This window comes from Stegostoma tigrinum, chromosome 14, assembly GCF_030684315.1.
Source record: "Stegostoma tigrinum isolate sSteTig4 chromosome 14, sSteTig4.hap1, whole genome shotgun sequence".
Lineage (NCBI taxonomy): Eukaryota > Metazoa > Chordata > Chondrichthyes > Orectolobiformes > Stegostomatidae > Stegostoma > Stegostoma tigrinum.
In genome coordinates, this window is record NC_081367.1 from 27,455,447 (window position 1) to 27,483,133 (window position 27,687).

Genomic DNA, 27,687 nt, shown 5'->3' on the forward strand with positions numbered 1-27,687 from the left:
AGCTCCTATTTTTATGTCTTTAGCTATAGCGGCTGTTACTTCAGCTAACTTGCTGTTATTTGCTGGCACTCCATGCCTCAGTGCCTGCATTTGTTTAATTGCTAAATGCAAATCCACTTACAGAGGATGTTTAGAATCAGTGAGTTTTATTTAAACTGACAAAGCTTTGGCTGCTTGCTTTTGATCCTTGCTCCCATCAGAACTCTGGGAGGCCACTTTAGGCCTATTGGAGATGGAGCCACAGAATTGTGGAGTCATTCAGTACAGGTGCAGGAAGTGAGTCTGCATTGCAAATGGGGTAGTGGAAGTGCTTAATACAGGCGAAGCCCCTTCGTGCTTGTGCAATGGTATCATTGTGCGGTTTCAGCCTCTCAGTAATTGCAGGTGAGGCCCCATTTGACTAAACGGTGTAAAGACTAAGGAGATTTAAATAGGGCAAAATATGAGGGCTGCCCTGAAAGAGATATGTAATGGTGCTATTGGTATTTAATTTCGTAATGTGGCATTTGTAATTTCTTTCCATGTAACAAACAACATAGTTAGGAATGACAAAAAATGAACAAACTTGCAATTATGTAGTGGTTTTAATAACATTCTAAATAGGCAATTGTTTTACTGTATGAAAAACAATTTTGCATACCAATTACAGAAAAACAGCAATGAAATAATATCAAATTTTCTTAGGGTTTAGTTAAATGGTAAATATTGGGCAGAATGTTGAGGAAAACTTCATTGCTAATTGAATGGCATAGTGGAATCTTTTTGTATCCATTTTACGGCAGCTATGGCAGGGAAAACAAATGTAAAACTTTCAAGCCTATTCTTTGTTGCGTTAGTAAGTAATTGAAGGCCAACGAAAGCCATCAGATAATAAAAGTTCAGTAATCATCTATATTCATCCCACTATCAGACAGGAATGTAAAAACCACAGCCTTGATTTCCTGGGTCCGCAATTGATCTACAAGCTGTGTACAGTGTACCTAATTGTAAAGTAAGCCCATTGAATATATATTAAAGACCAAATGGTTTTTTTTAAAATGCTGCTCAGAAATCACAATCCTTCAATTTACAATAATATGTGAAAGTATAGTATAGTTGTTTACAGTACCATAGGCAGATATAATTGGTTTTAGTTCAAGTTGTTGCATGAGCAAACTGGCAGGAAGGCATTCCCTCCATCTTGCCTATATGAATTCTGCCATTTTAATCCAGCACATAACCTCTAAAATGCATTCAAACAAGCTATGGTCACAAAACACTGAATAATTAACAGTATTACAACAAGTTTAAAGTAACATTGGCATTGTTATTGAGTTAAAAGTTATGGAAAGTAGAAGTGCAGTATTTAGTAGGATGCTGCTGTGGTTATGACTGGCACAATGGTGAGTAGAAATAATTTTAAATGTGTGTTGTCTGTTATGTGCTGAATGGAGGCTGTTCTTTTCATGTCGAAGTTTACTGCAATAGAATTGGACATTTTAGGTTATTTATGTTTTAAGTAATCATCCATCCCTGCGTTTTGGTGAATTCCTGAAATGGTAGACCTCTCAGAGCTGTAAATTCAGACCAATCATTCGGAAGAGGTTGCATACTTAACTAGCTTTTAAGTGCTGATGCAATTCTACTATATACAATTGGCAGTATCTTTGTAAGCTTCCTTCCCAAGTTTTCTGTGACTGCTTTAAACATGTGTATCCCTAATTGGACACTGCATACAAGACAAACTACTTACATGAACCTTAGTTGGTTTCCATATTTGTTAAATGACTGGTTAAATGATCATTTCACAAATGACTCTGACTTAAAATAGTTTCCTGTTTCTTTCCTTAGGAACAGACCAAAAATGCTCAGTTCATCATTATTTCCTTGAGAAACAATATGTTCGAAATTGCTGACAGGCTGGTTGGAATCTACAAGACAAACAATACAACAAAGAGTGTTGCAACCAACCCTAAAGTCATTAGTCTTCAAGCACTTCCTGAAGTAACCAGTACAGCTTGAGGCCAGTTGAAACGCTATCAATTTTTTTTAAATGGACTGGCTTTATTTTAAAGAAATCTCTTTTTTACGTTTCTGCATTCTTTTATGCTACTATCTTTATGGAGTTCACTCCAGTATTGTGTTAGTGTAAACTCTCTAACATGGGCATCAAATTTAGATTCTAAATTCTTGTGATTTTATTCCTAATGCATAAACTATGTACTATTAGATTTTCTTAATATTCTGATACAGTGTATATATTTTGTATGTGTGCGGAATAAATACTGTTTTAATGTACTATAGCTGATTACTTTTTAATATCAAAACTGTTAAAGCATTTCATCACATGATTGTAAGCTGTTGAGATTTACACCTATAAATGATAAAGTTGCCAAACAAGTACTCAATAGCATTCAGTTGTCTTCCCAAATGACTTGAAAGTTCAGAAAGCTTTTGAAGTAGGGGTGTAATATTGCCATATAAGCTGTGAAGGGGACCAGCATTACGTGATACTATGGCAATTTAGAGGGCAGCAGCAAGAGATTGGAATACCAAAAGCAGGCAGCTCTGAATTAATAGAATTTTGAATTGGTAGGAATTTCATTCTTTGATAGCTGGGTATGAAGGCTAGAAACAGTATGTTTTTAGATGGAGCTTAAATGCTCACAATGCAGCTGCTTCTGGGATTCTGTGAAGTGAATTCCATTTGTACGTGTAGTTGGTGTGTGAAATCTGGGTTGGATTATAAAAGGTTATTCAGAGTTCACTGAAAAGTTGCTTGAAACAATTCCCCTGTTTGACACTAGCATTTGACAAATGCTGCCTGACAGTTTTTTTTTTGCATTTTTTGTCCTAAATTTTATCCCCAGTAACGTTTACCCATTTTAATTTGACATTTTCCCTTTGGGTATTTATTTAAACATCTTGCATGAAAGTACTAATTTCTGCATCACATGTATGTTAATCAGCCAGTTAAGGTTCCCAATGTTAGTTTTACAGTATTGCCAACCTGTAATGTTTCTAACTTCCTAAAACTGCAAGCTAAGTACCTGTAATTTGATTGAGTAGCATTTGGATGCTGTGGTGCCATATTGTTTTCAATTAAGACTTCTAAAAATCCTTTGGACTTGTACCTTTAAAACATCCAAAGTGCTTCACCGAACCATTTGTACAACCAAACCTCATCCTCTATATAATAGTGGCTTGATGTCACTAGACTAGTAATCCAGATGCCCAGTTGAGTACCCTGGGGGCATGGGTTCAATACATCTGGAATTGCAAGCTTGACTTAGTAATAGTGACCGTAGATTCATTTTCCTAAATACCTTATTCACAAGTGTCCTTCAAAGAGGACATCCACCAATGAAGTAGACTTTGTCCATATGCAGCGAGGCTTGATCTAATCAGTATCAACTAAAGTTTGTGCCACACAAGTACTAGGTAACAACCATTTTCCGTAATAGAATCTAGCTATCTCAACAGTGAATGGTATCACCATGCTGAATTTCCCTACTATCAGCATCTTCAGTGAATACCATTAACCAGATATTTAACCGATCTATAAGGCAAAAGATAGGAGTGATGGATTACTCTTCTTGTGCTAGATTTCTTAAGCTCTGTCAACACTTGAACCTGACAGCACCCAGATCATACCACCCACCACCTTCATTTATTCCTCTTGTGACTGCTGCTGCAGCTGCAACAGCTTGAGTGCTCTCTGCTGCTAGATTCATTTTGTTGGTGTTCCTTCTCTTGGGCTGGTGGAGATAGCAAGTCACTCAGTTGTTTGAAACTTGTTTGCCAAAAGGTGTGTTTGAGATGCTACTTGTATTGGAACGGTTAATGAGTAGTAGCCAGTATTATTTTGTTAAGTGTTTTGATAGTGTTAAAGTTGTGCCAATTCTTGTTTTTTTTCCCCCCCATACTAAACTATGGTGCAAGAAGAAAATGTGTTTTTGTTTAAAGCTTAGTATTTTGACCAGTTGAATCACATCTGGAATAGCCTTTAAATAAAAGTTAGGATATATGCTAGCTCCTTGACACTCCACTTCTACCATTTAAGTCAGTAATGGATACCTTGTACAAGCTACACCACAGCAACTCACCAAGGCACCTTCCAAACTCTCACCATTCTATTTGGCAGAGGTTGACAGCAGAATCTGTAAGTTTGTCTCGTAGCCACTAACCATCCTGACTTGAAGCTGCATTGTTGTTCTTTTAAGGTCACTGGGGCAAAATCTTGAAACTCTGTTCCTAACACCACTGGGTATACTAACAGTCAAAGGAATCTGCTAGTTCAAGAAAGCAGCTCACTACCATTTCTTGAGGGTAGTTACAAATGGGAAATAGATTGGCCGGTCACTTCTATGTACCATGAATGAATAAAAAAAAAATGCAGCTGAACAAAAGCTTGGCCAATAGTAGTTATGGAGCATCTATGTAAAAGGTCAAAAGTCATGTCAAACTTTTTTTTTAAAAATATGTATCTCCTGAGTGTTGTGACAATATAGGGAATTGTCTTCTGCATAGTTGCTCAATTTGTATTTCTTATCTTTCTATTTCCCTTAAGATGGAGTTTGTGGTTTCATTGAGAAAGGAGCTAGTCCCAGACTATTTTGTTAATTATGGTTACGAAGAAAATGTAGCTCTGACAAAATTTGACAGTTTTTGAGAAGATTTGTGGCTGAGGTTGTAGACTTGCTGATGTTTCATCATGCTTCTAGGTAACATTGTGAGTGCGCTGGTGTTCTGTCCCACTTGTTATTTATATGCCTCAGTATGCTGGGATGGTTGGCATCACTTCCGGTTCTGTTTAGAAAGGCAAAACTGACAAGCACACACTAATAATAACTAGTCACCAAGAGACGTGACCAGTTTGCACTGCCCTTGATACACACTGCCAAAGGACATGAATTCAGCTGGGACAATACATCTATAATAGCACAAGCCAAGCAGAGACATGCCAGGGAATTCCTGGAGGCCTGGCATTGCAACCCAAACTCCATCAATAAACACGCTGAACTGGACCTGATATACAGACCAGTGAAAAACAGAACCAGAGTGATGCCAACCACCCCAGCAAACCAAGGCATACAAATAACAAGATGGACAGAACACCAGTGCTTCACCAGAGGTGGCACTGATGATGTTACCTAGAAGGGTGACAAAAGGTCTGCAATCAAACGCACTGGCTTGGCAAGCAAGTCTACAACTTCACAATTGATACTTCCAGTCTTGGTTGTTAACCAGCCATCTCTGAAAGGTGATGTGCATAGATTGTGTTGTCAGTCACTGTAAATGCTAAATACTGGCAAGTTGGTAATTGCAGCAGATAATTTAATATTAAGAGCACCCTTTTTATGTGTTTGCTTTATGCATATTGTATCAATCTTTTGAGTACATCTGAAGCCTTCTGTCAGTTTGTCTCCTGAATACAAATGAAGCAGTAAAGAGATTATTTGGAGAAAGAGCGAGTACTTGCAGGATGCTGACATTCAACAGCATCCAGCAGTCCATGATGGATTATTGTCTTCATATTATCAGCTTCCAACTATAATTTTATTAGTGTTGTAAAATGTTCCACATTTAAGCAGTAAAACCAATTAAGTAAATGTGATCAATGATAGCATTATGACAAGAATACAAATGTCAGTTCCATGCAACTGATATGAAACCTACAAAGCTAAAATTGAACTTTTGTCAATTATTTATACTCCTACAGAAAAGAATCTGGAAATATATTGGCAGCATGGCTTTACAGAAATCTTGCAATATTTGTACCATGTTCAAAATGTAAAACAAAATTTTGCAAAAGGTACCTATTCTTCACTATTACTGTAATTAGAGCCTGTACATAATCTACAACTTTTAAAAAAAGTCAGTGAAGAACTGAATTTCATACAGACATCTGCTCCATTAAATGCCAGAAGGCACTAAATTTATTCTGTCCCTCCCCTGGAGGTTGTGCAGCAAACTATGACCTGCTTTTACAACTACAATGCAAGCATTATTTGGAACTTTGTACGACGTTTATCCATACAACTCAATGTTTCATTCTCAGTGATAGGTGGGAACTAATGGGTTTTTTTAAAGCATTATTGGCTTATGATGGGAACCATTAATTATGAATTTTATATACATGGAGTTTGTTGCAATAAAGTTTCAATGTACAAAAATTCATAATGTTTCATTGTTCCAGAAAGTGCTTTCAGGAACTGTCACATTAAACTCATGATTTCATGAGTAGACTGTCATCAATAATCTGTGGTCCCTTGTTTGTGTAAGCTTTGCTTACTGATGGAAGAGCGTATTATCAAAGGATCTGAACTCGCTTACACAAGGACAGTAGTTTTGGGAACTTTGATGTTTTTTTTTCCCAAGTTAAAAAACAGAACAGACCAGAAACTTAAAAACTGATAAACTGCACTTCCAACAGAGTTTCACTCTGATGCAATGCAAACTTGACAGTTACATCAATCTTACCATGGCAGTTGGGGCCTTAAAATTTAGTTTATTTAATAAATCTGGAATGCGAAGCAGTAATGGTGATCATGAAACTACAAGATTCTCATAAGAACTTCTCATGTTCAATAGTGTCCTTCAAGGAAGGAAACTTGCAGTCTTTATCTGATCTGTCTCATATAGTTACAGTTGACTTTTCATTGTCCTCCAAAATAATCTCTCAAACCACAAGTTACCACTATCACCTTGTGGGCATTAATTAATGTTGCCAACAAAACCCACATGAGGTGAACTTTTAAAAAACACATATCTAACTGACCATTCTGCTCAATATCTCATCAATGCTACGAGTTGCAATAATTGTTAATTTTCTTTCTTGCAATATTTCCATTCAGATGAGTATATAACATAGTGATTCTGCACCTCTTAATATATCTTTCCTTTGTTCCATCAAAAAGCTTCTAGCAATTGTCAATTTAGATTTCAGAATTCAGAGACATGAAAATAAATGTCAACACATGCATTTCTTAGCGCATTTGATGTTGACAATGCAAAGAATTCAACACTGGCTTGGACGGACCTTCTCTAAGTAAAATTGAACTGCAACAGAAAAGTTGAAATTTTACTTTGGGTGTAGGACGATTACAAAAAAAAATTGCTGGAAAAGTACTGAGTTTGGCAGCATCTGTGAAGAGAAATTACAGTTAACATTTTGGATCCAGTGACCCTTCTTCAGCACCCTTCTCTGTTTTTTGGAGGATTATCAACCCTCGCTAGACCTAAGAGCGGCACATGCTGTGCACAAGCAAGTTAAATTTCATTGCAGTTTCTGAATTTTTTTTGAAGTGTTTGGAATGTATTTTTAGTCATGAAATCTGTTTAAGTATATTTTCAGAAAAAAGAATCCTAAATGTTTGATCATCATAGAAGATCGTAGAATCCCTCGAGTGGAAAAAGGCCCTTTGGCCCTACAAGTCCACACTGACCCATCCCCCTCTAACCCACCAAATCTACACATCCCTGAAAACTATGGGCAATTTACCATGGCCAATCCATCTAACCTACACGTCTTTTGGACTGTGGGAAGAACTGGAGCACCTGGAGGAAACCCAGGCAGAAACGGGGAGAATGTGCAAACTCCACCCTGAGTCGCCTGAGGTTGGAATCAAACCCTGGCACTGAGGTAGCACTGCTTAATAACTGAGCCACCGTGCACTATTGATTCAGTGATACATCCCCAACAGTTTGGAAAAGCTGCATTTTTCTTGTGGGTTGGGCTCTCAATCTCTTGCTGTTGTTTAATAGCAGCAAGAGTTAAGGAAATGCATACCTGGAAATAAATCAAAGCTCTACATCATTCAGGTTCCTAGAAACACTGCCTAGGAGATCCTCCTTCCATGCTAGAATGTTCTTGGATAATCCTGGAGTATCAGTAATGCATAAAACAACAAAAACAAGGGAAGGGAGGAAGGGATCTGACTAGAATTGTAAAATTACAAGCATTTACTGGAATGAATACTGCTGAGGCCAAAACATGAACATCTCAATGAAAACTGCCATGTCCTCAAACTTAGCAGCCTGCACACACACTTCTTCCCTGTACTTTAAAGCTACTTACCCCATTTTCTCCCATATTACATTAAATGTTCTTACTGCAGGAGATTCAGCCAGTCTGGAAGGATCAGCAAACCTACCTGCCTCTGGCGGTGCAAATCTGACCTGGAGGGAAGTTTAAGTTACATAAAACAGCAACATGAAATTAGGGTAATCAGGTTCATTGGAACATGGAAATTAGACAATGTTGCAAGATATAATTTTGGCCTTTAATGGGGATGCTTTTAACATGTTTTATGCTATAATCTGAACTACACTAAAACTTGTGTCTTTTATTAATACTGGGTCTTGAAGGTGGTCAAATTTACTCATATCCCTCATTCCTCAGCTAAAGCAAATGAGGATAATGCTACCTTAAAGTTGAGTTAGAAAATATTTAAATATTAGCATTGATGACTAGATTGCGTATATTGCACCCTACTTATGGCAAATTAATTCTAAACAGTCAATGAATGACTGATACAACTCAAGTATATCACCTTTCAGTTAAGCTTCTTCATGAGTTTCTGAGGGAAGTAAATTCTGTAAACTGTTTGAAGCATATTGATATACAGTACTTAATTGAAAACCACACATTTGATAAATGTAAGGAAAAGAAATTAATTGGCAAAAAAAAGTAACCAATGATTGTACTGAATGTTCCAAAGCAACCTTTAAGGAATGAAGCCCAAGACAAACTTCTGATATTAGATTACACATCTGTTTCACCTGTGGAAGATCATTAACGGTTGAATTTAACATATCAACACAACAATCTTTCATCAAAAAACCCAATGACACAAGAGTTAGCAAGAACAGCACTGTGAAAACTACAGATCTTTGAGATAATCCCTTGATTTGTTTGACACATATAGGATCTTTATTCCAATGGTCTTCCACGCAATGTTTCACTTGTAGAATTGGCGCATCTTCCATGTGGTCAACTGTGACTTTCGACCATTTCTCTGTCAAAAATTGTCCTGCTCGTGGTTGTATATTCAATGGCCGAATAAAAGGAAGCTGAGTTTTCATTAAATTATTCACCCTCTGATGGCAGATATGAACTTTCTCAAGGAAAATTAAAGGATCCTTTTCATCTTCCAGGTACGTACTAGATGTTAGAAGGTCCTGTTGTTCTTCCTTCAGATTTTGCATTTTCTGAATTAATGGAACATACTCACTGGTAACTCTTACATTGACCTCATCAAAAGTAACCAGAAAAGCTTGTTTTTTGCTTTCCACTATTTTTTGCAGATTCTCAAAATACTGGCTGACGATTTCCTTTTCTTGTTGAATGGTTTGTTCTATTTGTGATTTCTGATGTTCCAGTTGTTCAATGAAAATTGATATTTTGGCCCAGCGTTTTTCAGTCAGTTGTTCAATAAGTTTGCTACATGTTTCCTTTTCTTTAATATAAGCATTCTGGAGATCATCAATGGGATGGCCTTGATGATGGCCCACTGTCAAGCAATAACCGCATACCAATTTACGGTCCAACAAACAGAACATGTTTAACGGTTGCCTGAAGTGGTCTGTGCAGGTTGGTGTGCTTGGATGTTCCTCTTTCTGGTATTTCTCAATAATTCCCATCAGTGAAAAGTTTATTGGTAATGAGTTTATGCCCACTGGGGGAAGTTCCACAATACTTCTACAAGTAGGACATTTTAGTGGGATTCGAAGATGTCGCCAAATGGACAAATTTCCAGATTCATGAATAATGTTCTCCAAACAGGTTCGGCAAAAAGTGTGAGAACAAGGCAATACACGAGGGTCTTCAAAGATGGAGTAGCATACAGAACATGTGAGGTCTTCCTCAAAATGATCCATTTTCGTCTGCAAGTAAATAATTAAACATTTTAACTACATCTCAAATGTCCTCAATAAAATATTTCAGATAATTATGCATTTATGTAGTCATGTTAATATACAAAATTAACACAAATTACAGAAAGAAAATAAGGAAAGAGCACAACATTTGTAGAGCATGAGAAATGAAGGATAGCTTAAGAATAAGGGTTTCAAGGTGAAGGAACTTAAGGAGACTTGCCAAATGCAAGTTCAAGACTCTGTGACCAATACCTAGATGACAGGAGGAGAATACAAGTAAAGTGACAGGATTAAAACTCTTGAGCAGGTAAAGGTCTTGAAGGTAAGCTCCTGGACAAAAGGGTGCGGTCACACTGAGAAAATGTGGACAAATATTTTAAATAAATATGTTGGATGACAACAGCGATAGAAAAAGGACTCAGTGCAGGCAGCTGTATTTTGGACAAGTTGTAGCAAAAAATATTAATAGATGGGAGTACATCAAAAAAATTTGAGGAATCAAGTCCAGAGATTAAAACTTTGAACACGATATCAACAATGGTGGGAGTAAAGTAGAGCACAGAAAATGATATGATTGAAATAGCAGAACATTATATTCAATTTGCATTCTGACTGGAAATATTTCCATGCAGATTGATAAAGTGCCATACAGGGGCAAAGTGGTAAAGATATCCTCAGACAGACTGTATGCCCAGATGGGACTAGGCCAGGGAATGCTGACGGTAACTATTTTCTAGACCTTTAATTACTCCTTGAGATCTGAAAATTTACATCCATCATGTCTCAACAAAGACATAAGTGTGTGGGCTTCTAATGCTTTCCATGGAAACCATTCTTCTTTCACAGAACTTGCTTAATGTTATAAAGGGACACACATCAAGATGTTGCTTTGTATTCATCAGCTCGATGAGAAACGTTAGGTAACAATTTTTCCTGTAGAAAATTTCTTCAGTACGTTCAAAACTTGTACATTTTATGTCATCTTCTTACTTTATTGCATTTGTTACTTCTGGATCCTTTTTGTTTATTAATACAGGAGAAGTTGATAATAAAGATTCAATACTTGCTGTAGATCAGTGTAGAAATAGTTAATTAGAAGAGCAACACAAATCCTGTAGCTAACTTGTTGGTTGAGAGAATATGATAGTTTAACATTTTGATTTTATACAGGCCTACAATAGGATCTTTAGCCGCAATGTCCTAAAGCAACTAATCAGAGCCTAATTATGGTTTTTCAGATGTAAGTAAGGAAATGGTTTAAACAGATGTATTTTTAAGCGAGAGAATGAAGGAGGAAATGGAATTTGTGGTTAGAATGTTATGGGAGTGCTGAGATTGGAGAAACAAATAGGATAGATCTTAATTATTACATCTGTAATCCAACAAGGAAGGAAGCAGTGTTAAATCTGATTTTAGGAAATGAAGTAGGGTGAATGGAATCTGTTACAGTAGGAAATCATTTAGCTAACTGAGACCACAACATAATTCTGTTTCAAGTAATTATGGAAAGAGACCAGAAAATAGAAAATCAAGGAACAGTTACAACAAAGAGGCATACTGACTCATCAACTGTCTGCAATAGCAATTCCAACAGTCCCATTTTCCAGCCCATAATGCTTACAAATGTTCTACCCCTATAATAATTATTCAATATCTTTTTGAAAGACATAATTGAATCAACTTCTACCACCCCCTCAGAATGTGCATTCCATATCCTCACCACTTGCTACATTTAAAAAAATTCTTCAAGTTGATTTTGATTCTTTTGCCATTCATCTTAAATCTGTTTGGTATGGTTCTTGGCCAAAGGTAATAATTTTATTCTATCCACAGCTTCATCTCAATCTTCTCAAAAAGTAACCTCACATCAAAAATAAAAATGCCTGACCTGACAAAGAGCTAGTTTCAGTAACTGAAGAAGCCCAGCACAAGTCCACTGGGAAAAGCAACAGCCAGATGGAAAAAAAAACTGATAAGTGATGGACACAACAGGAAGAGAGAGTTCAGATAGAAACAAGCCATATTCCCTCGAAGGGAATAGTTAGAGCATTAAAAAGCTATTTTTCCTTGAATGGCAACGGTTCAATAACCAGAGTCATAGGCAACATTCCCTCTAAGCTGCACAGCTGGGCAGCCATAGGGAAACACTTCACACACTCCGGTGCCAATGCACAGCTTCCTGATGTGGAAAACGCTATACGACGTAAACCTTGGAAGCGTGCACAGCAGCAGGAAAAATTAAAGGGAATGTTGGTCATAGGGTTAAAAACACTGACAAACAATCTGGAGAGATATACTTTTTCTTACTTAACACCGAGACCGATCCATGTGAAATAGAGGTTAAAGTTAATTCCTTAAATAATTTTAAAAGGGAATTGAACTGATACTTAAGAGTAAGGAAATTCTGGATAAAGTGGAATGTGAGACTAAGCATTATTGCCACAAGATCAATCATGGGTATCCAGGTCAAACGTCTTTGCACTGAAGGTAAAGGGTATGGTCAGCAAATTGGAAGGCATTAAGATGCTAAGAAGTAGACCAGTAGCTAGACTTGTGGTTAATAGATCCATGTGATTGAAAAACTGACTGCAAGAAGAGTGTTTGTGAAAAGGTAATTGGTGCATATTTACATAAATTCAATGGCATTGATACCAGAATGTTAATTCAACAAAAACAAACGTTATTTATGAATATTCAAAACAGATTATTCAGTCCTCAAGCTTGCTCTGCCATACAATAAGATCATGGATGATCTATTTGTGTTTTAAATTCCACACTCCCGTCTGAGCTGATGAAATCTGAATCTCATGCCTAACAAGAATCTAGCCATTTCTGCCTTAAAAATAGTGAATAGGCCCCATTTTCGCCACCTCCGAAGTACAGTTCCAAACTCTCACAACACTCCACTCTGAAAAAAATTCTCGTCTGTCCTAAAAGGTCAACCCATAACTTTAGAACAGGGTCCCCTATTTTTGGATGCACCCACAAGAAAAGATAGACTTAACAACAGGGATTTAGAAAGAGTAAGATCCTGAACAATCTTAAATCATCCTTTATTCTTCTAAAACTTCATTGAAAGCAAGCTCAGCCTTTGTCATGTTTCCCCATAAGACAACCCACATACCAATTGATGAAATCACCTCTGAACCACCTCCAACACAGTTGCATCCTTCCTCAAATAAGGAGATCAAAACCACACAATATCTGAGACAGGATCTCACCAATGCCATCTATAACTGTCAAAATTTCCTTCCTTTTATGTTCAATTGGTCTCGTAACAAAAGGATAGCATCCCACTGGCCTTCTTGATTGTGCTATATCTGCATATTAAATATTTTTGTGACTCATGCCCTAGAGAAACTTAAATCCTTCTGTGCCTCAGAATTCCACAAGCGGTCTCCACTTAAGTAACATGCTGCTTTTTGATTCTTCCTGCCAAAGTGAACAACTTCATTTTCCCACATTAAAGCTATCTGTCAGATTTTTGCTCACATACTCAACCCATATATACCCACCCTGCATATTTTTCACATTTTATTTGCCCGTCTTGGCATTGTCAGCAAATTTAGCTTCCAAAGTTTGGCTTCCCTCTTCTCACTTCCACGTCATTGCTGTATATTGTAAAATGTTGAGGCCCTAACACAGCCAACCAGCCAAACTTCTAACCACAAATATGGTAACCACTATAACATGAGCTTCAATTATCTGCACTAACCTTTAATATGTATCTTAGTAAAAGCCTTCAAGAAATCCTAGCTCTACAGGTTCCCCTTTACTCACAATTTGTGTTAATTTTGTTGAAATCATACTGACTCTTCATGTTTATTTTGAGTTTTTCCTAAGTGTATAGCTAAAATTTCTTTAATGATTGATTCCAACACCTTCCTTACAACAGTAACAAAACTAACTACAGTTCCCACTTTCTGCCTCACTCCCTTTTAGAACGGAGGGATTATATCACTACTTTTCAGTTCAACGGAACCTTTTGAATTAACCAAATTCTGAAATATTAATAGCAACACATCTACTACCTCAATGTAGACTCAAGAAAGTTAACAATCTAGACCGGGAGATTTATAAGCGATGGTTCCATCAATTTGCTCAGTAAGCTTCCTTTAAGATTATAATGTCACTAAATTCCTCTCTCCCTTCTACCTTCTGATTTACAGCCATTATTGGAATGCTTTTGTATCTCTTATAATGAAGACCGAAGTAAGATATGCTAATTTCATCCACAATTTCCTTATTGCCTAGTAGTAATTCCTCATACTCTCTAGAGGACCAAAACTCAAGTGATTCCTCTGGATTAACATTTCCATCATTTTCCACCACACTTAACATTCTGATGACTTGTCTGACCTACCACTCATCTTTGCATGGTTTCGTGTTTTTTCCTTAGGTTTTATGCTTTCCCTAACTCCTCCAGTTAATCATGAATGGTGGGTCCTTAATCTAGAATTTTTCTTTGCTGCAGGCTGTTCACCAGTTGTGAATGGGTACCATTCTGGAGTCTGAGAGAGCACGAACTGCAGATGCTGCAGAATCTTGAGATAACAAGGTGCAGAGCTAGGTGAACACAGCAGGCCAAGCAGCATCAGAGGAGCAGGAAGGCTTTTGTTTCCAGGTCCGAAATGTCAGCCTTCTTGCTCCCCTGATGCTGCTTGGCCTGCTCTGTTCATCCAGCTGTGCACCTTATTATCTCTCTCCATTCTTGAGTCTGTTCATTTGTCGATTCATACACAAACCAGAACATAATGCAGGATAACACAAAACAGCAATTCACAAGTACAGAAAATATTCATATGTATAATCTTTAAAATAACAAAATAACATAGGATTGTGTTTGTAAGTGAGACTGTTGGACTCCATGTAGCAAGAATATATTAATTCTGAACTTTATAGAAAGAAAACATTAAATTTTACCATTTCCATTGAACTGCCCTCTAACCTAATTTCCAAATTCACTTTGTTATTTATTACTTAAATTATACCCTTTGTTCATACGATAAAACTCTGGAACACACAAGGACATGGGATGTTGCTACAGGAACAAAATGCAAAGTGTCATGAATGGTGATAAGAAGAATATATAAGACAGAAAATCAGGCATAATCAGAGAATAACAATAACAATAACACAGGAAAACAAAAGGACTCGCCAGGTTTGGAGAGCTGGCAGCTGGAACTGAATCGAGAGAGATGCATTTAGTAAGGACAAATTAGGAAAAGAATAGACAATAAATTTTAGAATATGAAGAATCTCACCTATGGAGGTCTGACTGGATAGACTGGGGCTGTTTTCTTTGGAACAAGAAGCCAGGGGAGATTCAATTGAGGTATATAACAGTATAATGAAGGAACAAGCCAAGCTTCTTAAGTAAACAAATTAAGGACTCATTTTATGCAAAATGTGTTCTTAAGATAAAAAAGTGAACAAAATGTTGAAAATGTATAAAAACGCACAACCACCCTCCTTGAAAAATAATAGTCAAGATTCCTTTCCAGTCAGTTTAAATAAATTACACAGCTTTGATCGAGTAACCACTAAATTCTGAAAAAAAATTGTTCCAGATTGTCCAAACGCTCGTCTGTAACTAAAGTCACAACTCAAGATATATATTCAGACTTTTCTTTTAAGAGCCCTTCACTTACGGCAATAAGGTCTTCCACTGGATTTTCATTCATAAACTAGGTGGAGAAGGATTTCAAAGCAAGGCAGAGACCGAGGCATGTTTGAAATGCAACAGGTTCTCTCTCACTGACTTCAAAAGCTTTTTTTTACATCCACAAACCAGATCAAGTAACCGCTTTGAAAACACTACAGACTCACTGACTTAATTCAAGAAGCTTTGTTCTTTGCTGCTATAGCTAGTGTTCTTTTCTTTCCAGAGAGTTATACAGCACAGAAACAGACCCTTTGGTCCAATCAGTCCATGTCGAACATAATTCCAAATTAAACTAGTCCACCTGCCTACTCCTGGCCCGGATTCCTCCAAACCTTTCCTGTTTGTGTACTTATCCAAAATGTTTTTGTGAACATCGTAATTGTACCACGTCTACCACTTCCTCAGCTCATTCACTCCACACATGAACCACCCTCCATGTAAAAAAATTTGCCCCAATGGCTTTTTAGAATTTCTCTCCTCTCACCTTAAAAATGGACCCCCAGTCTTGAAATCCCTCTGCCCAGGGAAAAGGTCACCCCTCAAACTCCTATGCTCCAGTGTACAAAATTCCCAGCATATCCAGCTCTTTCTTTGTAACTCAAACTTTCTATACCTGGCAAAATCCTGGTAAATCATTCAATTCAATACAGCACATGACAGGCCTTTGGGCCTGCACAGCTTCCTGTTCCTTATTTTAGACCCACTACATATTGTCATACGCAGTTTCTTTCCCTCTGTTCGCCTTCCATTCGTGTAACTGTCAAGATACACCTTAAACATTGCTAACGTGCCTGCCGCCACCACCTCCAGGCGCCACCACCCTCTAGGTGAAAGATTTTCCCTGCCTTTCTTCCCTGCACTTTCTCCCTCTCACCTTGAACCTATGCCCTCTTGTAGTTGATCTTTCGACTCTGGGAAAAAAGCCTCTGATTCTCCATCCTATCTATGCCTCTCGTAATTTTGTAATTTTTTTAAAAAAGTGTTCTTTTCTAATCTTTACGTAACTCAATGTCATTGTACTTAATCATTCTTTGGTGAAAACACTTTGGGATGTTTGCAACATTAACAGGTTCTCTATAAATGCAAGGTGTATAGTTACTGATGAATAAGTAACAGATGGTAAGATAATTCTCCCCTTTTCCACCTCTCAATAAACAACAAGGAGTGTTTTGACACCTAAAGCACTGTAACAAAAGGGAGAGGACAGACTTTCTCATAAACATTAAACTAATAGACAAAATATGTTTACTTCTTAATACTTGAAATGCAATTACAACAACCACACTCACTCATTCTGATAAGCCAAAGTAATTACAAAAGAGGTAGATGCACTTGGGTATTTAAAGGGTCTAAAACTGCCTGTTTTTTAAGACAACTTGGAAACACTGCAAGCCTGATATTTTCTGTCATGTTTCAAGAAGGACCAGGAGGCTGAAGTGTTCAACAATAGCAGGATCTTTACTAAGGAAGTGTTCACTCTGTAGTCAGCAAGGTTAGACTAAACTGCTCCCATCCAAAATGGCCAACAATACCATCACAATGGCATGTGACTGGATTCTTAAATGATAGCCCACCATACTACTAAATACACAACATTCCCTCCCCGTTTACAATGGTTCCTGCTATGAAAACATTTACAATCAAATATACAACAGTGAGTGGATAAGACATTTCGGGGGCCATTGATTCCTGTGAGGCTACCGGTGCACCTCAACATCGGTTTATTTTTCTCATTGGCTCTAACCTCTGTTATTTTAGATGTTTTAGGAATATCATCTGTTGTTGTCTTTTCCTGAGATAACTGAATGTTCAAAGGTTCACACAATGTCATGGTACCCTCCACTTATATACTGGCTCGCTCAGATGCTCCTGTTACTGTTCTGTTCTCAGGTACATCCAGATCTCCATCTGAACACAGTTATTTGTGGATCATTTCTAACATACTTTACAAATTTGTCCTGCTGTTAATAGAGTGTTCTCTTTGACTGCAGTAGAAAATGTATACATAAGGATTGTTTGTAGTTAACTGATTTGGCAAAGATAATCTAGACAGCCAATCAGCATTCCCATTTAAATTAGATTACCGATACATAGTTATACAAGTGTGAGCTGATAGCAACAAGCCCACCTCTGCATATGGCTCACTGCTAGAGAAGGAATCCCTGTATTAACACCAAAAATTGTGTTTAATGGTCTGCATACTGTGAATGGGGTAAATTCCTGGCTATATAGGTATTGGTGGAATCATCTCATGGCAAAAGTCATTCACAGATCTTATTTCCTACCTGTGCATAGTTTATTTCTACTTTGTTAAATGATCTTGGTACAAAAGCTGTTGGTTGAAATGTGAGAAATGACTGAACCCACTTCATTGAGTGATGCATTGCATGCCAGTTGCTACAGTAACGTTGAGTCAAAATGGATCAAGACTCTTGATTTTAATAAAGCACCTTTTTTGTTTGCATAAAGGCTCTTTCACATTGACATTCTTATTTCCAATTCTTGTTTTGGCTTCATAAATTGTACACAGCGTGAGAATAGTTTCAAGATTTGCGACAAACATGCCATAGCAATTTAGCAAGCTCAAAGATGATCAAAGCAGATTTATATTTTTAGGTGCTGGTGTCTCAGTTATGGCTTTTATTTTTGAAGATGATACATATAATTCCAATGCCATGGCCCAATTATTCAATGGAAGATTTAAAAATCCACTTTGGCTTTTCCTTACTCTTAGGGTGTCATCTTCAAACAAATGTCTGTAACACCTGAATTGTGTAGGATGCTTCTTCTCTTTTCTCCCTGTGACTAAAGTATTATCTAGGTAATCCAGGAATTCTTCCAATCCACTTAAAACCTGATCCATGACACATTGGAATAAGTGCAGATATGTTTCCAAAAGTAAGTTCCTTGTATCTGAATAGTCCTTTATGTCTTACAATTGTCGGTATTTCTGTGACTCAGGATTTACATTCATCTGGAGATAAGCTTGACTAATATCAATTTTACTGAAAAGCTGACTTCCAGCTAATCTAGAAAATAGGTCATCAATTAAAGGCAGAGGGTTCTGTTCAATTCATAATACTGGGTTAATAGTGACCTCAAAATCACTGAGATGTGTACCTATCCAACTTCTTCATCACTGGTACAACATACGTTGCCCAATTATTCATATTTCAGGACTCTTATCTTAACTAGCCTCTCTAATTCTGCCTCGACCTTCAGTCTGAATACAAATGGCACTGATCTAGCCTTGCAATATTTTGTTTCATTCTTATCTCTGATTTTCAATTTTACTGAGATCCTTTCCATGCTACATGCATCCCCATTGAAAACAATGGCATGTTTTGTTCGAATCTGTGATAAATTAGTCTCAGAATCTAGCAACTGATTAACCTCATCCCAATTGAATTTGATTTTCTCCAACTGCATTCTTCTCAAGCTGGTAAAATGCCTTTGGTAACATGCAAGGACGAATCTTCAGATGGAGAGAAGAACAGAACATTCACATTGATACAACCCCTTAAAAGCACCACCTCACCTAGGCATGTTCTTAGTCGGATCTTTGAGGGATGCAGCGCAACATGACTCAACTGCTGCTGATACACACTTTGAGATGTCAATGAAAAACCCTTACTCCAATGTCCAAATACATTCTTAGCAATTTGACATTCAGTAAAGGAGAGTGACCCAGTATAGAGTACTGTTGTCAGCAGTGGCCAGTCTGCTTAATAACAGTTCCTCTTCAGATTCAGAGTCTGGGCTTTCTCATACTCTTCTCGTACAATGTAGATTTTCTTCTTGTTCTTTGATTTCTGTGCTTTCCTGACTGTTGTTCTTGCTTCTTCCTCAAGCATGCCCATTCAACGTGCCCTTTTTCTGCCCCCCACAATTTCAGCATATATCTTTGTACTAGCAATTTGCTCCTATGTGACCTGTTCCTCCACACCAACGCCAATTTTGTGTTGGTGTTGTTGCTCATGGCTCAGCTGCCATTTTGTGAAATCTCATACACCACATTTTCCTCTTGGGAACTGAAGAAAATAGATGTTGAATATTTCTGGTGATGAATACACAGTGGTTTACTCTACACACTGACTTTTTGATGATAGGAGCTGTTTGTTACATTTGTTTTTGTTACATTTTATCGTCTCAAGAGAATTCAAAATGTTGGCATTTTAATGTTCAAGCAGGCTACATACAGCTTTGGGGAGCTACATTGTATATTTGCAGGCAAGAAGGAAAGCGACTTGACCTGGCCCCTTGACTCCACCTTGTTTAAGGTAAATATCTATTTTCCATTCTGTAATTCTTTTATAGATTAAAATTTGCTCTTGTTCTACCTGTTATTGTTCAAACAGTGCCATGGGATGTTTTGCATCCATCTGTGAAAACAAGTGGGCCTTAATTTTAAACTTCATCTGATGAATAGTCAGTTTGACAGGAGCAGAAAACTAGGTGTTAAAATAATTTGACAATGGTCACTAGGATTTGGCTGGATCAATGGCATCTATGGACTTAAAAAATAAAGATGAGCCCATGGTTCATGGTTTGCTTTTATGGAAAACTGCAAAATTCTTGTTAGTCTGTGACATCACTCTAACTTTCTTATATTCAGCAATTGCATGACAATAGCCAGAGTCATAAAGGCTTCTAAGTCTCTATCTCAGGCTTCCAGTTTTTCTGAGGATCCCGCAGTTAACGTGTCACCTCTCCAAGCACCGGCTGATACTATATACACATCTGCTTCCCATCGGATAGGCCTGGAAAATACCTTATTAGATCTGTAGAGATTGCATGTTACCAACATTCAAGATAGCAAATAATGCTACTCTGGTTGTGTCTATTCCTACCCTAATGAGAAGCATGAAAGATCATCACAGAAACTTACCGCTTGTTCGACGCTCAAATCTTCAACGCTTCCATATGTAACAGGAGGAACCCTGCACCAGAAAAGATGCCTCTGCTTTACAATTGTAAAATCCACATTCCCTATAATAATTTGATCACATGACTTTCATCACATTTGTTAAACTTTAGTAGCAAAGTAATTATATTCATCAGTCGCAGCTGAAGGAAAGTGCAGCGTATTAATTCAGAGTTCTGAGAAGACCAAGGTTAAAAGGACAAAGTAAGTAACATGTCTTCTAAAGAGTAAGTGAGTATACTGACTGCAATCTGACTTCTACCATCAATCCTTGATACCCAAAAGTAAAAACAGCTTTAGTCCTAATTGTAACCTCTATGATGCCAAGATACATTTAAGTGTTTGCGCATGGACTCTTTTCCAAAATTAGGCAGTGTCAGTGTATCCATCTTGGCATTCTTGCTTATGTCAGCAAATTTGTTCACGCTACTGATCCACAGGAATTTTCTGAAGCAGGGCACACAAAGCTCAACCCCAAAATGGTCTCATTCTGCTCTTTCATCCAGCTAATCCTTCTTCTCAAAAAGATCACTTCCCAAGAGAAACAGGATGGTAGGAAATGTCAAACAACATGGCAATGAAATTCAGCTTCACCAGTCTAGCAGCTCTATGTCAAATGGATCAACCCTCACCCTTTCCCTTCCTCCGAGAACTTCAATAGGGTTCACATTGTATTCCCCTTTCAACTTACCAATCTCTGTATTCAAAGGGTCATCATTTCCACCACCTCCAGCAGGATGGCCTCCACTGTCATCATTTCCAATGACTGTGGCCTCCGTGACACTATGATCCATTCCTGCATCACTTCCTACACCCCATGCAACTTCCCATGTAATCACAGATGTACTTGCCCATTTACTTCCTCCTTCCTCTCTGTCTGGCTCCAAATATACCTTCTAGGTGAATCAGCATTTTACTTGTATTTCTTTCAAACTAATCCATTGCATTCAATGCTCACAATGCAGTCTTCTTTACACTGATGAGACCAAGCCTAGGCTGCTTTGCAGAAGGACTTTGCTGTCTGCAACCATAACCCCAATCTTCCAGAGTGGACCTTTCTTCCGTTCACACTTTAAACTTATACCCTCTTTACCCTTTCTATCTTCCCTTAATCATCATTGGTCTTTGTCCTTGGCTCGGAGCACCCTTACAATCTATTCCACTTGCTCCTCCCTCTGAAGAACCCTAACTGAGACATGCAGACTGCAAAGCAATGAGTAAATGACAGGAATGATAAACTACATTTATCTTGTTGCACAGGAGGCAAACTAAAGAGTGGTAGCTAGATATGCCACAAAGGAGACAGACAATGAATTAACAACAAAATACTTTGTCAATATCCACAGTAGCAACTACTTGTGAGGGAGTGTAACAGCAAATCTTTAAAATTACTTTTACAGTGACAGCTAATTTGTTCTGTGGTGATTTTCATGATCTGGTGTTAGAATCTCATTTTTTTCATGGAAGCACTAGTCCTAAAAGTTTCACCGGTTTTGGGTATATGAACACAAGAAATAGGAGCAGACCATATGACTCAGCTGAGCCAGATCTGCTGCTATTCAACGTCAGCATGATTGATCTTGCGTTTCCACTCCACTTCTCATCTAAATAATTCATATGACAAATGAAAGTGGATCCAGCACTGATCCCTATGTAACACTGCTGGTCACAGGCTTGTAGTTGGAAGAATAGCCCTTCACCATCATTCTCTGTCTCCTGCTATTAAGCCAATTTTGTATCCAATTGGTAAACTCACCCCGAATCCCATGTGATCTAACCTTACTAGTTAGTCAACCATGTGGAGCCTTGTCAAAGGTTTTACTAAAGTCCTATTAAATTACTGCTCTGCTCTCAATCTTCATGGCTATTTTTTTCATAGAATCCCTACAGTGTGGAAGCAGGCCAATCATACTATCGAGGCCACAGCAACCCTCTGAAGTGCATCCCATCCAGACCAACGCCTCCCCACCCCTCCCCCCATCTGCAACCCTGCATTTCCCATGGTCAATCCACCCAACCTGCATTTCTTGGATTGTGGGAGGAATGCCACACAGACATGGGGAGGATGGGCAAACTGCACACAGAGGTTTTGAAACCTCTGGATTTTTCTAAGATGAGGCTAATTCTTGATTATTCTAAACCCATAACCAAGCTAACATCTTTCAATGTGTCCTGTCTCCTGTCATGAATCCCCACAATACAAAGCAATTTTCACTCACACTCCTGGAGGCACATAGCAGCTTAAAATCATGGTTCCTGAAAGGTGTCAGAGTTTGTTAAACATCTGATTATTAAACATCTTCACTGGTTTAAAATTCAAACTCTTTAAAAAAGTGTACATATAAATGACACACTTCATCACAATACATAAATAAATTTCAGCAGAATCATAAGACATTAATACAAAGTAGACCATTCAGCCTATTGAATCTGCTCCACCATTCAATAATATCATGCTGATCTGATAGTCCCCACATTCACTTTCCTGCCTTTTCCCCACAAATCTTGAATCGCTTCCCGCTTAAAAATCTGACTATCTCAACCTTGAATATACTTAATGATCCAGTTCCAACACCTGTCTATGGCAAAGAATTCAATAGATTTACAACTCCTGAAAGAAGAAATCCTTCCTCATCTTGACAGTTAAAAAAAAGGCATGATTTGTTTTTCTTAGTTCATTGTTCAGACTTTCTTAACAACACATTTCAGCATTTTCCAATGACAGATGAGACCAACCAGCCTGTAGTTCCCGGTTTGTATCACCCTCATTTCTTAAAAGGCAATGCTATATTTGTAAACTTCCAATCTGATGGGACTATTCCCAAATCTAAGAAATTTTGAAAAGCCATAGCTAACATATCCACTATCTCTGCAACTACCTCTATGAGAATCCAAGGGTGTAAGCCATCAATACCATGGGACGTCAGATGTTAATTCCTCAAGTAACTAAAGTAATTTATCTTTGATATTAATTACCTAAAGACTCACTTTCTTTTTAGTCCCTAAGTTACCCCCTATATACACCTGATATACACCTTGTATCTTCTCCTGTGAAAACAAAATATATATTTCACGGCACTGCCCTTCCTTATTCCCCATTATAATTTTTCTTTTCTCTGCTTGTAAGGAACCAGTGCTGTAGCCACTCCCAGTGCAGTCTGTAGCTGACTGATACAACTGAGTATTTTGCTATTCCATTTCACAGGGCAGTTAAAAGTCAACACCTAGCTGTGGGTCTGTAATCATGGATAGGCCAGATCTGATAAGGGCAGATGATTTCCTCCCATGAAGGGTTTGGGTGAACATGATAGTTTTGTTTTTAAGCATAATCAAATAGTTTCTGATCAATTCATGAGACCAATATTTTATTTCAAATTCATTATTTCATCGAATTTAAATTCACGAGCTGTCATGGTAGGATTTGAATCAATCTCTGGAGTAACAGTCCAGGTCTCTGTTTCATATAGCAAGGAATATTTTTTAAAATCAAAGTGGGTTCTGTTTTTTTTATTTTCTTTTTCTCTCTCCTTATTTCTAAAAGTGTCCTTACACATTCCAAACTTTATTTTTCCTCCATCACCAAATCACCCAGGGTTCAAAGTGTGTTCTAAATTACAGGGCAGATTTCAGGTATGGTGATACTTAAATAAAACTCAACTGAAAATTGATAGAGAAACAAAACACTTCTCAACACCCAGTGTAATTTTTGGCACAGTTTGCATCCTGGTCATCAACTGCATTCAAAATTGTTCCTGAATGGGCCATTGTAGGAATGCACGTACTTGAGGCTACCAAAATTGCTTGGAAACCGTTGCTTGATGTCCATTGGGTGTAGATCAGCCACTTGTAAAATTCATGCATTTTATGTAATAATTCAGATGTTCTATTTATGCAATACTGTGTACTTTATGCATGTCTGTGAAGGTTTTATTTCAAAGGATCAGTTAAGTTCTTTTGAAAAGTTTTACCATACAATCACATTAATCACTAGAAGGCCTGATGTTGCTTTAGATTTTAAATATCACTTAAAATGTGTCTTTGTCACAATAAATTCAATAGGCTAAATCAGCATAAACTTGTATAAAGTACTGTGAGAAACCGTTTCTCTCTCCATTACTGACCCCTGTATATGGAATAAATGCTACATTTTAGCCTTTTCAGGTCAACTATTTTTTTTAAAATCAGTTGATGGTAATTATACTGTTACAAGTAAATCATGATGTAGGATAAACTAATAAAGACATAACAAGGAAACTGTTGCCCAACAGATATTTTGTAACACATGCAGAATTACAAAACAAATTATCCCCTGGGTTCTGAGCGCACATCTGGAATATGAGTTCACAGGGACAAATTCTTGCCATGCTCCTAGACTTTCACACTTCACAACAAAGCATGGCAATGTTTTGTTCCTTGGCTCAATAGTAAGGTGAAGTCAATTGTAGCCACAATACCAACAAAGCACAGATTTGTCACCAAATATATTGCTTGCTTTGTCAATATTGTTGTCAATTAGTGAACCTCCAATAGAATTTCCAGTAATATAATTTTAGTAGCAATTGCTGAAAAGCAAATGTTGCTTAAATCAATAACTGGTAGGCAATTCACAAATTTGAGTAACATTTTCTCAGTTGTTATTTTTCTGTCATTAATTTTGAATGTGCAAATACATGTTGTCATTTTAGGAAAACGTCAATTTCCATGTTTCACAAATTTGTTGCTAGAAATTACTATTAGAATCTAGCTTTCCCAAATAAGATTAGGTTTACAGAATTTCAAAACTGAGTTTGAGAAATTGATGATAATGGCAGCTTCATATAGAAACAATAAAGGCAAATAGATAACTTGCTTTCTCTTGAGGGGCCATTTCTTATCCAGTATTATCTGTCTGGAAATTGAACTACAAATATAACTAGGTGCTAATCTGTTTCATATACCAACATACAGAATGTTGGGTAAACAACAAAAGAACAGCAAAACAAAATTACATGACAGCACTGAAATGTAGTGGAATGTTATCATGTTAAGGCTACAGAGTTTGGAAATACTGCATTCAAATTTTGATCAGAAGTTTCTATGTATTTCTATGGATTTGACCTGTTTTCTAAACAAAGACTTTTTATCAATTATGAGTGAACAAAACTTAGAAACCTACAAATGTTGATAGTTTTAAATCTGACACACAAAGCGATGTAGTCACTCAAGTAAATTCATTAACTATTGCTTCATCTATTAATATTTTTGCATTCCAATGCCATTTTACCCCAAAATATGTAGTGGCATCATTTTGTTATTGGTCACTGTGACAAGTATATTTCCCAGATTTTGTTGCTATTGCCCTGGATGTGGGTATTGCTGCTACATCAGCAGTCGTTGTGCTTCCCTAATTGCCCTCAACAAGGTGGTGGCGACGAATGATTTTGATCTGCTGCAATCTATGGGGTATACATTCATCAAAACATTTTTTCTTCAGGAAAGGTGACATGCCCATGTTGATAACAGGAAAATAATTATTTTAAAAAGACTTTTATTTCTTGTTTTAATTTATGCTGACTTATTTAAAATAATAAAATGATTTGCTTTTATTTCAACATTCCCTTTGTGTGAGGATCACTGTACTGTGAAAAGGAATTAATAAAAAGCTAGAGAGCTTGCAATTAATCCCTTTTATGGTCCAGGGTATCTGGCAGACACAAAGGAAGAATTCATTTGAGGACAGAATCTGCACCATCTGAAATTCATATCAATGTAGACTTCTTGTTATAGAAATCTCAATCTGATAGAAATGGCAGAATATCTTCGAGTGCAACTGTGTAGGGAAAGAACTAAAGCCAGGCTGAGGATGTCTTGACTGTCATAAGGGCATCACAGAAAACAGCTTTACACAATGGAATCCCAAATAGGCATTATAACAGCTGATCTTTCCAAGTGAATTACAAAGATTACAACAGTTCATTTCATTCATTGTTTGAAGAAATTGAGAGAATATGTAAACAAATATGCCGCAATGGAAAGTGTTCAAGCGTCAACGTCAATGTTTACCCCAAATGATTTCAATGGCAAGATTTCATAGATATCTCTTCTCAACTTCACACATCTATCACATCAAGCTACACAATAAAGTGTTAATTTGGTTATAAACAGTTCATTAATTTTAAATAAGAATGAACCACAGTGAGGTAAAAACGTAACAAATGCTGAGAGCGGTGTTTTAACATATTGTGCTAAATACTGCACCCACAACAATGTTTTTGTACAATATTTGTTGTAGGTCACTAGTTGCATACGATATTTTTTTAAACAATGACAGTGAAACAGGCAGATCACCGGCTTTCATGCCACTTTGGTTTTAGTTTTTGTTTTCAGGGTACTGTCAGAAAGGTTTGAAATGCAATTGACGCATTTATTTTAGCTTTCTCATAGTTCAGATCTCAAATTGGGATTCTATCAAACACGGAAAGATGGTCGACCGATTTTCAGTAAATGTTATTTAAAGAAAAAAACGGTTTTTTTTGTCCGTTTCTTAGTGTCGATTTCACCCAAACGGAGCCAATCTGCTTTGTTATTTATCTGGAGGGGGACGATGTTGGAGTTAATGTTGCCCCGGCTCATTTCCCGCTCAGTGGTCATTACAAGTGAGAGTCAGTTTCCTCATGATTCCCGGGTTCGCGGTGAATTAGGAGGTGCACTCGAACTGCGAAATCTTTATTCTACATTTGATTTTATAAAGGCCTAACCATGAAGCGGATGGCTTGTAGCTGGCTCTCGCTGCCAGCCCTCCCTATAGGAAATCAAGGGACAATAGAGAGACCACTCACCAGGCAAAATGAACACGCGGCGGGACTGGGGCACGTTTCTCCTGGCGGCTGAAGAGAACATTGAACGAAGCCGAGTTTCTGCTGCTTGGCCCAGCTAACCCTTCAATCTTCCAGCTCGGTAATTCACACAGCGCATGTCTGGAAAACCCCTTCTTCAAAAAGCAGCGAATAGTCGAGGGAGCCGCTCGGATTTGAATTTTTCAAAATTGTTATGAAGCTTTCAAACAGTTTTCAGTAAATCCTGGCGGAATGCAAGCGGGCACACCCAACAGTGCAGCTAGTAAACGCTAAAATTTTTGGCGATCATATTCTTTTCGGAGATAATGGGAACTGCAGATGCTAGAGAATCCAAGATAATAAAATGTGAGGCTGGATGAACACAGCAGGCCAAGCAGCATCTCAGGAGCACAAAAGCTGAC

General features: G+C 37.5%; 2 protein-coding genes across 7 annotated transcripts in view; one reads left to right on the forward strand and one right to left on the reverse strand.

Moving 5' to 3' along the window:
- Positions 1-2,382, forward strand: part of smc4 (structural maintenance of chromosomes 4) — a 60,208-nt gene extending 57,826 nt beyond the window's left edge. For all 5 annotated transcript variants that reach the window (XM_048541911.2, XM_048541913.2, XM_048541914.2 and 2 more), the window contains one exon: positions 1,831-2,382. In XM_048541911.2, coding sequence (XP_048397868.1) covers positions 1,831-2,001 — 171 coding nt within the window. In that variant the 3' untranslated portion in view covers positions 2,002-2,382. The remainder of the gene's footprint in view (positions 1-1,830) is intronic.
- On the reverse strand, positions 178-27,687 carry trim59 (tripartite motif containing 59). Of its 2 annotated transcripts, XM_048541922.2 has the most exons (3): positions 27,269-27,687; positions 20,415-20,466; positions 178-9,867 (listed from the first exon to the last, which is right to left on the reverse strand). In XM_048541922.2, the coding sequence occupies exon 3, from the start codon at positions 9,859-9,861 to the stop codon at positions 8,542-8,544; it is 1,320 nt and encodes a 439-aa protein (XP_048397879.1). In that variant the 5' UTR covers positions 9,862-9,867; positions 20,415-20,466; positions 27,269-27,687; the 3' UTR covers positions 178-8,541. The 2 variants fall into 2 exon arrangements, with proteins under 2 accessions (XP_048397879.1, XP_048397878.1); XM_048541921.2 differs by lacking the exon at positions 20,415-20,466.